The 10,534-nt window shown below is 56.4% G+C and overlaps 3 protein-coding genes across 3 annotated transcripts in view; 2 read left to right on the top strand and 1 right to left on the bottom strand.

Annotated features, from left to right (window-relative positions):
- Positions 1-131, bottom strand: part of CHGG_06339 (uncharacterized protein) — a gene marked incomplete at both ends in the record, with an annotated part of 1,164 nt that extends 1,033 nt beyond the window's left edge. The window contains one exon of the mRNA XM_001222433.1: positions 16-131. Within this exon, the coding sequence (XP_001222434.1) occupies positions 16-131 (116 nt within the window). The remainder of the gene's footprint in view (positions 1-15) is intronic.
- Positions 132-2,271: 2,140 nt separating this feature from the next.
- On the top strand, positions 2,272-4,921 carry CHGG_06338 (uncharacterized protein; the record flags this gene model as incomplete). Its single annotated transcript, XM_001222432.1, has 5 exons — positions 2,272-2,402; positions 2,470-2,860; positions 2,991-3,123; positions 3,990-4,661; positions 4,749-4,921. The coding sequence occupies 5 exons, from the start codon at positions 2,272-2,274 to the stop codon at positions 4,919-4,921; spliced, it is 1,500 nt and encodes a 499-aa protein (XP_001222433.1).
- Positions 4,922-8,255: 3,334 nt separating this feature from the next.
- On the top strand, positions 8,256-10,031 carry CHGG_06337 (uncharacterized protein; the record flags this gene model as incomplete). The annotated part of the gene is made up of 3 exons (XM_001222431.1): positions 8,256-8,605; positions 8,661-8,746; positions 8,800-10,031. The coding sequence occupies 3 exons, from the start codon at positions 8,256-8,258 to the stop codon at positions 10,029-10,031; spliced, it is 1,668 nt and encodes a 555-aa protein (XP_001222432.1).
- Positions 10,032-10,534: the final 503 nt, after the last annotated feature.

Raw genomic sequence — 10,534 nt, 5'->3', positions numbered from 1 at the left:
CGACTGACTACTCACGAAGAGGTTGGCATATCACCCAGAAGCCAGATCAGGAGGAACTTCATTGATAAGCCTCTGCGCTCTTGGCTTTGTAGTTGGTGATAAGCTGCGAGAGCTACAGCGCCGTTAGCCATTGGCGCATCCATAAGCATATTCCATTCGGCGTACCAAGAGACATATCCACGCCGTCAAGCTCACGCTGCCAAAGATGCCGGAAAGCGCCTCACCGACTCTGGGCGCGTGAGGCGCCTCAGAGACGGCGGCGACAAAGCGCTGCATATCGGATCGGGGCTCTACTTGGGGAAGGCGGGCAAGAAACTAAGCTCGAGGGTGTTAGGTTTCGGTCGCGCGGCCCATCAATTTTGCGGTACTTGTGGGAGTTTCGACGGTTGTTGAATGGTGGTGGTTTTGGTGTTGAACTTTGCACGTGGGCTCAGTCACACCTACAGTGAAGTCACCGGCAGCGCTCTTGTGTCCGAGGACCCTTATCGCAGCACGGATCGGCAGCGGATCCCAGCCAAGCAGGGCATGCCATCCCGGAAAGGGAAGTTGACTGTTCCCCACGGCTGGCTCAGCCCGGCTGACCGACTTGCGTCCCGTGTTCTGGTTGGGCCAGCGTGATGCACATTGAAAGCGACCAGAAAATCCCTGCAGGAGACCTCACTGCGGAGCTGCAACACGGGGGTTGGGAGAGCTGAGACGGCACCGATAAGGCACACCCCGCAAACCACAGCTGGGCCTGCTGCACGGTGGGGTTGTTGGGTCTGTGGGGAAGCACAGGCCAGTTACACTCGGCCGATTACCGATCGCTGTGCAAACCGATCGCCGTTCCTGTAGGTAACTGCACTACGGGCAGGCAGTCTTTCAGCTTGACCTCAATACTTTCCATGGGAACTGGCAACTCTCAATCGAGTCCTCTTTGTTAGCGGCCCACCTTGGAGACTAGGTAGTTCGAGTTTTTACCAGAATTTTCCACCCAATGGCGGAATGGTGTCTTTTTTTTTCCCTGCAAAAGATTGTCTTTGGAAATATCTTTACGGTTGCTCCTCAACCATCACATTTTCCCATCTTAAAAGGTTGCTAGGCTGTCGAGGTAGAGGTTTGCCATACCTACCTATGCTCTCGGGCCATAACCCCTGATATAATAGTCCAATCAACAAATAAACCAATGCTGAACTTGTTACGGTGATCGTCCCGGTCAACACACTGACTGCTCACTGGCCGGCCATCCCAGAGCCTCTCTGGTAATTTTACGACTGGTAAGTTTATCTTGGCCCGAGCGATTATGCCACTGCCGCGGTTTATCCCGGCATAACCGGTTCCACGCTCCTCTATGACTCTCATGGCTAGGGAGCAGTCGAGGTGTATACACACACAAAACATCGATGAGAGATGCGTTTCCCCCGGGTCGTACTGGGCGATAGGGGGGAGGGGGAGCAAACGAGGGCTGCGTCTCTTATACAACTGCAGGACTTCAGTTTACATCGCCCTCTTTCATCGGCACAAGACCCCTCCACTTCGTGTGGTTCAATGTAATACAGCACACCGCCGTCCTACATTGTTGGAACGAAACTTAACTTCTCACGTCCCCCGAGACGCTGCTCCCCCATGTCACCTCGCACATTGGCAGGGGCCTGGGCTTGGCGCAATGGGACTCTTTTGGACTCACTGCAACCTTCCGTAACTCTGTACCTTACCGAGGGAGCAACTCAATGTTCGTCAGCATCCATGGGCGCTCTCACTCCCCTCATAACTATTCCCTTTGGGCGCGGTAGTATTCTCCTGACCATCATGGAATCTTCCTAGAGCGTGACCAAGGGCGACGTATCTCACAATGTGGCTGAGATTGTTAGTTCTGTGGCTGGTGGCGTCCTGCAACCTTGATGGACGCCGCCAATCTCCCCAGGCAGATTAGCAACCAAAGAACAAGTTGCAGTGACATTAACAGCAACAACAACATCGATGGTGGCAACGGCGACGATAACGGCGGCATCGGAGTTTCAGCCTTTATCAACGAACAGCATCCACATCGTACTCGAGGAAAGGGATGAACATGCCGCCGAAGACGCGCAAGACGCGCAAGACGCCCTGCCAGCAGCTCCTGCGAAACACCCACTATCCCTTGAGCTCTCATCAATCAACGGCATCTTGCGACAACACGCCCGGCAGCGTCTCTATGTGCGACCACTATATTGGACTGCAGAGCATCTGCATCTCTTAGGATGTGTATTCATCGCTGGGTGCCATGCAGCTGTCGGGAAAATGAGAGAGGAGATGGCAGTAAATAACAAACTGACTCGGCCTATCGAGAGGCTCGCGGCATATCTGAAGCGCGGTGTAGGGTCAGAGTTCAAAACTGTGCTGGTGCGGGATATGCTTCACCGCCACGGACTTTCCGAGGCTGGGTATGCGCCCCTTTCCCTCCTCTTTGTTTTCCACCAAGCTGTGATCTTCGCTAATCGCCCGCCGCAGCACCCACGACAAGTTCGAGCTGCGCTTCGCCCAGCGCTCTGTAAGAGCCCATCTTCGAACCGGTGGCATATTTGCGCCGTCGCCCAACGCCCCGCCGGGCCTCGCCTTCCTGGACCTCGACGCCGTCGCCAAGCGACGCGACCTATCCGTGACTTATCAGATCCCCCATCTGACGAGCCGGCCTGTGGCGCGAATCCTGCATAAGAAGCTGAACCGCATACGTCCCATCGAGGAGATCTATGACCCGTACATTGCGGCCGTGTTGATTGCTTTGGCGCAGGAGCAGCGGCGTGCCGGGGCGGTTCCAGATAGCTGCCGTACGCCCCCTACGTCGGGTGGGTTGGACAGTGATTCATCTACACATACCCCCCAGGACTCGTTGGGCCCAAAGGTATTCCCCCGTCTATCCAAGTAGTTACAGAACTAATATTTATTAGGTTTATCTTCTCGCGACCGCCGGACGAGATCTACATCTCTACACAGCCTGCTTTCCTCCCATGTTCCTTGATCGGCTAGACCAGCCTTCGCAGCAGTCGTTTGCCGATACGGTGCCTCTTCACCACTATCATCTCACGCTAAAATCCCCGGCACAAATTAGCGACATGATCAGTACAATGGCCAAGTCAATGAGCAGGGTACCATTCCGGTCAGGCAGTACGCAACTCCCAACGCCTACATAAGCCTAAAACAGGCGCAATGAGTTGGTGACCTCTAATGATGTCACCCTGCTCAATCGGCTTATCAAGATTCAAGAGGACTGTGGTTGCTATAAATTTCACACCACGCCCTGCCACGCCTTCGAAAACGCCACGGCCAATTCTCCGAGCCTTGGTCTGGAACTTGTTCGGCAAGTTTGAACGATCCCTAGGTAGCTTGTGAGCCGTTCGAAAAGGTAGTCTCGTAATTTCCCCCTCGGCGAGGTCAATACGGCGTTATTATACATATTAATGGAAGATCGACCAACTCAACCTCTGCCCTCTTTCCTTCTTTCCCCGTCGCATCGCGTCACATCGATTGGTGACTTTGCCACGCCAAGCACCAAATAGCGCGTCGGCCTCACGAGATCACGTGTGGATAAGGAGCCAGTCAGCCAGTCAGAGACGAGAACCCCAGCACATGGATTCCGTTCACTGACCAACCACCCGGGCGCTTGATGTCGGTCACCCGGGAGCATCCTTGCTCTGGCCCTGCGCCTGTGCAGCTGGCCATGATTAGCTGGAAACCACATGCTGTGTTGACGTTGTGCTTGTGATCGTTTCAACTCATTGTCTCTTCCTGTGTTTTTCTGCTGCATATATTCATATTTTGCGTCATAATCTCTGTGTCCCAACCAGATAACCCGTATCACATCACCTTTCCGTCGCCTACCTAAGATGAAACTCTCGACAATCGCCACTACGGTGGCTGCTGTGCCGAGCGCGGCGGCCTGGGGCGGTACGAAACCACCAGAACCTCTACCCTCTCGTCCAACCGTTTAAACAACCAAAGACAAGCATCTAACCACGCACGCGCAACCGCAGGCTTCGGACACATCACAGTCGGCTACCTCGCCAGCGCTTTCGTCTCGCCCGCCACCACCACCTACCTGCAAACCCTGCTACGCAACGACACGGCCGAGTACCTCGCCGGCGTGGCGACCTGGGCCGACTCGATCCGCTACACCAAATGGGGCCGCTTCACCTCCGACTTCCACTTCATCGACGCCAAGGACGACCCGCCGCGGTACTGCGGCGTCGACTTTGCGCGCGACTGCAAAAAGGACCGCGGCTGCGTCGTCTCCGCCCTGCACAACTACACCACGCGCCTGCTCGACGCCGAGGGCGCGCTGCCCGCCTGGCAGCGCGCCCAGGCCGCCAAGTTTGTCGTGCATTTTGTCGGCGACATCCACCAGCCGCTGCACACGGAGAATGTGGAGCGCGGCGGGAATGGTATTGATGTGTTGTTTGATGGCCGTCGGTACAATCTGCACCATGTGTGGGACTCGAGCATCGCCGAGAAGCTGGTGGGCGGTGTGCGCCGCCGCGGGCCCTACTCCGAGGCGAAGCGCTGGGCGGAGGCGCTCGCCCGCGAGATTAACGAGGGCAAGTTTGCGTCGGAGCGCATCAACTGGTTGAGGTCGGCGAATTTGTCGGATCCGGTGGCGACGGCGATGGCCTGGGCTGAGGAGGCGAATGCTTATGTCTGCACGACTGGTGAGTGTGGTGCCCTATCGACGGACGGACGGACCGAGCGTGGTGTTCGTCTGTTGTGAGGAAATGTTTATTCTAACACCAGTTTAGTGTTGCCTGAGGGCCCGGATGCCATCCGTGGCCAGGAGCTGGGATCGGACTACTACGAGGCGGCGGCCCCGGTGATTGAGGTGCAGGTGGCGAGGGCGGGATACCGCTTGGCTGCATGGCTGGACCTGATCGTCACGAGCCTCAAGACCGAGTCATTATCAGACGATCTTTAACACCATTCATTAATTGTTCTGCCGAGGCGGCGTTGAGGATCCTAAGATGGCTCGATGGGAGCCGATCCCTCTCCGCGGGACGGTAGTTGGAACGGATGCGCATCTTAAGCCCTTGAGGCGGTTCACGTCGTCAAATAATACCCTTCCAGAAGTGATCATCGTTGATAGTCCGCACCTGAAATCCGGCCGGCGATAAGAAACGATGTCCCCCCGTCCCGGTGCGAGGAGGAAAACGCCCTCTGTGTGATCTTCCCGTCGACACCAGCGATCGTGATGGGACGCCAAGCTCCGATGGCGGCATTAGTTCGCGCCGAGCATTTCGAGGTGTCTCTTGCTTCGTTCCGTCGATCTCTAGTCATGTGGACTTGCGACATCGGGAGGGTAGGCAAGAGTCAAGCGTCTTGTGCGCCATGTCAGCCACCTTGGCCACCGACTCGGACACCCACGCAGTCGCCATCCGAGAAATGCCGACAGAGCCGACCAAGGTGGCGTTGTGATTCCTCAACGATTCAGCTGTGTGTGGTAGAAATGAAGGGTTAGTTTCGACAAAGAGGTGCAACTGTTGCACTGTTTCAAAAATCCGAGCAGATTCTCGAGTGAGAGAGGGGGAGATAAGAGGGGAGCCCGGGGGGGCGATATGTTCTCTGGTTGTGTCTCAAGATGCGCAGGGGTCCGCTTCATGATTTTGCCGCCCGCGGTTGCGCTACTGTTACGAGGCCCAGAGTTAGGCTGCTGCTTGTTGTGTAATCAAAATTTCCACATTTCGAAACATAGCGATGCTGTGTAAATTGTGTGTGATTTGATTCCCTATGGAATGCATTTGCTGATTGTGCGCGAGGTGTTGTTGTTTATTCTCTCTACCTAGCATCCAGCCGCGCAGGTAATGGGCTTCCAGTGCACCTGACATTCAACTTTATATTTCGATCCTGGAACGGTTTTTCTACTCAAAGCTGTAGCAAAAGCCTAAAAAAAATTGAACCAGCCATATGTTCCATCTCAACCCAAGCGCCGTTCATCGTGGAGTTTGGTCCGGGAACAAGATCCCCTAGGCCAAACGGTCGGACAACCTGAGCACATGAGACCGAAACATCAAGCAGGGCAACGGCGGTCTCTCGTCGGCCGCCACCTCGAATGCCAGCCCGTAATCTCATCTCCATGGTTGTCCGCGGCATCATATTGCCGGCCCAGCCTAGAAAGCATGCTCACCGTAACGAAACGAGGAGGCTCGGCAAGCCCTATGAAGAGATGGCCGTTTCGGTGAGGTTGCGTTAGGATTGAAGTTCAGACTAAGTTTTGGAGGCTCGGGTTTGTCGGCGGGACCCTTTCGCCCCCGCTGGACCTGGCTCGTGGGAACCCCAGACGCAGTACCCTGACAAGAAGCAGGGGACCGTGACGTCTCCGTGAGGAGGAAGCAACGTCGAAAGCTGCAAGCGTGCGGCTAGACAGGGGGCAGACAAGAACATTTGGGTCCGAGGGTTTCAAAGTTTATTTTGTTCGCCCGAGGGAAATACCATGCCTCGTGAAGGTATTTTCAATCAATGTGGGTCCCTATAGGCGATTCAACGGCCACGGGCCTTTGGCCGTGTCTCCAGCCCTCGTGTTAAAGCTGCCTCAAGGGATGGGTTGTTTCCTTAACATGGTGAGCCTGAGGGGCGGTGGCCACCCGGCCCGCATCTTGGTCCGGCGATCTACCGGCTTCAGCGTGAGCTGCTCCAGAGGGTGAGAGGATGGCCGACGAGAGACGGATATGAACAGGCGAAGCTGGACATGGCCGTAAAATTGCCGCTATTCCCGGCCGCCAAGCACAAGATGCGTCCTGATACAGCGGACGGCAAACGATGCCAATGCGCGGACGGCGACGGTGAAGATCCTAACCTGTTGGGTGTAATTTTGGAGGTTTGCCGACACCCGCCGCCACAGGAGCCGGCGGGCGGCTGTCATAGAGGGGCGGTTGTGTGGAGGGAAGTTCCTGGCCAGCCAAGTGCCACCACGGGGTCGAGAAGCGCTTGAATGGGCAAGTGGGGAATGACCCCACAACAGGAGCGGAGTCAATGTTCGCTCGCTTGCGCTTCATCCCATCGATCCCGAGACACAAGCTGCCCGATCGCCCTCAAGCCGGCATTCCTGATTGGCTTAAAGTTCAGACGAGCAAGGGCCCAACCATCCAGTCATGGGCATCTGGCACACAGGCCGCCTCAACTTCAGCCCAGCATCCCAGCCCTGGGGCAGCCGTTGCGCGCGCCTTGATGGAGTTGCAGTTGAGAACTTTGCACGACAACGACACAAGGCGCTTTTGCCTTCTTTCAGGGCACTGAATCGGCCATCAAATGTGTGTGTGTCAGTAACGGGGCAGGGTTGGCCACTTGAGCCCTGGCTCGCTGCTCGCGAAAAATTGGAACTTGAGGAAGGAGGCACTTGTAGGCAAGCTGACCCGTTCAGCAGGCCGTGGTTTCCTCTGATGTCTTGCAGTACCTGGTGCCTGATCTCAGATCTCAGCTGCAAGGCACGCTTTCCTTTTTCGTCTCGTCTCTACCCCGTAGGAGTGTTCCAGGGTCCTTGCCATCCCAACTAAAAAAAAAAAGTTTGATGTGGGATTTCGGATTTCGAATTTTGACTTCTGCAAGGGACAGGCCTTGGGGGTTGCATCTCCAATCCCCCTCTGTTCCGCTGTCTGTCAGACTATGTCGACATTCCCACCTCCCACTGCCCCGTTCTGCATCACCGGGCCCCTGCTCCGCGTTTGAGACCCGTGGGGCCGCACACACTTTTCTCTTTCTCCGGGCCTCCTGCCGCACTGCCCGGGATCTGTCAACGTTCCTGGTCGCAGAGTCGCAGAAAGCTGGGCGGTAACCCTTGCTGGGAATGCCTGGGGGCGCACTCCGGAAGTGCTCGAAACCGCTTGGCTTGCCAGGGTCATGAGAAACACTGGCTTGGCGTTCTCGTCGGATCGTCGTCGCAGCACCTTCCCTGCTCCCGTCTTCGTGGCTCATCTCTTATAACACCCCGCGCGGGCCTCGAGACCCTGTCTTGGTCTTTCTTCCTAGATCATGTCCCATTCTCACTTTGTGCGGTGGTAGTTGTTTCTCTCGTCCCTCTTCTTTTCTTTCCATCCTTCCATTCGTTCCTTTCTTCGGACGCGGGTTGTACCTGTACCTTACCTTGTACATATCCCAATTCGTCGGCACCAGCTGTCGCACACCACTCCTTTTTTTAAACTCCCTTTTGCTTCTTGACGGTCTGGAACCATCTTCTCTCCTCGAATTCGACTTTCGGCTCCCGCGGAGCTCAATTCTTCCCCGACGACCCATCGACACCTTTTAAAAAATCACCCACCATGTTGATGAAAACAGCTGTGACGACCCTTTTGGGTCTGGCCATGGTTGCCGAGGCGGCAACTGTCCACCACTACAGATCTCCCATTGCTCTGGAACGGCGACAGAACAGGGGTGGCCGGTTCCGTGGCGGCAACAACGGCGGCAACAATGGCGGTAACAACGGAGGCAACAATGGTCAGAACAACGGCGGCAACAACGGCGGCAACAACGGTGGCAACAACGGAGGAAACAACGGCGGCAACAATGGTGCCTCCAACACCTGCCTGGCTGCGAACGCCGTTCAGACCGGCTCGGCATCAACCGGCCAGGATGGTGGCGACGTCGCCGATGGTCAGGTCAACTCCGCCACGTATGATGACCCTCCTTCGGTGTATTAGTGTTTCCGATGCTAACATCTCAATTAGTGACGAAGCCAACTTCATCAACTTCTGTTCCGGCGAGACCTTGACCAACGGCCTGCAGAACCGCGATGGTTCCTGCAACGGTATCCGTACGTATATATCATCCTAGGGAAAGGTAGTCCACCCGCTAACCCTTGAGCAGCCATGGGCAAGATTCCCTCCGTGGATAGAATGGTCTCGGCGGTCATTGTCAACCCCAAGAACGGTGACGACCTCCAGCCGCTAACCACCTTCGAAATTGAGGTCAACCTTGCCAACATGCAGCTGGGTGCATTCACCAACGCCGCAAGCACCTACTATTCGGCTCCTCAGGACCTCAACGGACAGGGCCAGATCATCGGCCACACCCACGTCACTGTCCAGGACACCGGCAACACCATGAACCCTACCCAGCCTCTCGACGCCAAGCAGTTTGCCTTCTTCAAAGGCATCAATGACGCCGGAAACGGCCAGGGTCGTTTGACTGCCGAAGTGACTGGCGGTCTGCCGACCGGCTGCTACCGTGTCTGCACCATGTCCAGCGCCTCCAACCACCAGCCTGTGCTGATGCCTGTCGCCCAACGTGGCTCGCAAGAGGATTGCCGTTACTTTAGCATCGGCGGTGCCTGCGGCAATGGCGGCGGCAACAACGGCGGCAACAATGGCGGCAACAACGGTGGTAACAATGGCCAGAACAACGGCGGCAACAACGGTGGCAACAACGGTGGTAACAATGGCCAGAACAACGGCGGCAACAACGGTCAGAACAACGGCGGCAACAACGGTCAGAACAACGGCGGCAACAACGGTCAGAACAACGGCGGCAACAACGGTCAGAACAACGGCGGCAACAACGGTGGCAACAACGGCCAGAACAACGGCGGCCAGGGCCAGGGCGGCAACGGCGGGAACAACGCCGGTCAAGGTCAGGGCAACAACGCTGGTCAGGGCCAGGGCAACAACGCCGGTCAAGGTCAGGGTGGCCAAGGCGGTAACGGTGGTCAAGGCCAAGGCGGTAACAACAACAATGGCGGTCAAGGCCAGGGCGGTAACAACAACAATGGTGGTCAAGGCCAGGGCGGTAACAACATCAACGGCGGTCAGGGCCAGGGCGGCAACGGTGGTCAAGGCCAGGGCGGCAACGGCGGCAGGGGTGGCCAGAACGCCAATGCTATCGGCGGCGCAGCTCCCGCGGTTGAGGACACCGGCGATGCCCAACGCCCGTTCCGTGTCAATGGCAACACCTTCGCCACCAAGGGCGCTGCCGTTCAGCGCGCCTGCGCCATCCAGAACAACGCCTGTGCCGACGCCGTCAACGGTGGGCAAGCTCCGGGCCAGACCATTGCCGCCTGCAACCAGCAAGAAGCAGCATGCCGGCAAGCTGGGGGCGCCTAAACTCACCTCAGTCGGCATGACCTAGTGCCACCCCGACCTTCACGGCGCCGCTCCAAGCTCCCGAGCTGAGCCATGTTCCTTGTGTTCTACTACCGGAAGGGGTGTGTACAAAATTCTTTTCAATTTCTACGACGGACAGAGAAGCAACCCTTTAGTCCTTAATTTGTGGCTACCTGTGGTTGGTCGTTGGTTTGGTGGGCTGGCGGGCGTCGCGTCTTTCACGTATTCCCTTTTAGAAAATGGAAGACGCTGCCGGTGGTCGTTTCTTGGATGTTATTTTATTTCCTTTATTTCGTTTTCTCTTTTTCTGTCGATATGCCGGCGATGTTATGACATTATTTACGGAGCTCATGCATCGCATTGTGCTATCGCGAGTGTAATGCGTGAATCTGGGGAGGTGGCGGGGGGAAGCAACGCAGTTGGGAGGTATGTAGGTAGCGGATTAGAGGGACAGACAATTACCACTCCGGTCTGCGACCGGGAAGGGGACTGAAAACAAAGAA

The sequence above is a fragment of the Chaetomium globosum genome, genomic scaffold (genome assembly GCF_000143365.1).
Source record: "Chaetomium globosum CBS 148.51 scaffold_3 genomic scaffold, whole genome shotgun sequence".
In the NCBI taxonomy this organism is placed as follows: Eukaryota; Fungi; Ascomycota; class Sordariomycetes; order Sordariales; family Chaetomiaceae; genus Chaetomium; species Chaetomium globosum.
This window is presented reverse-complemented; position numbering and strand designations above follow the sequence as displayed.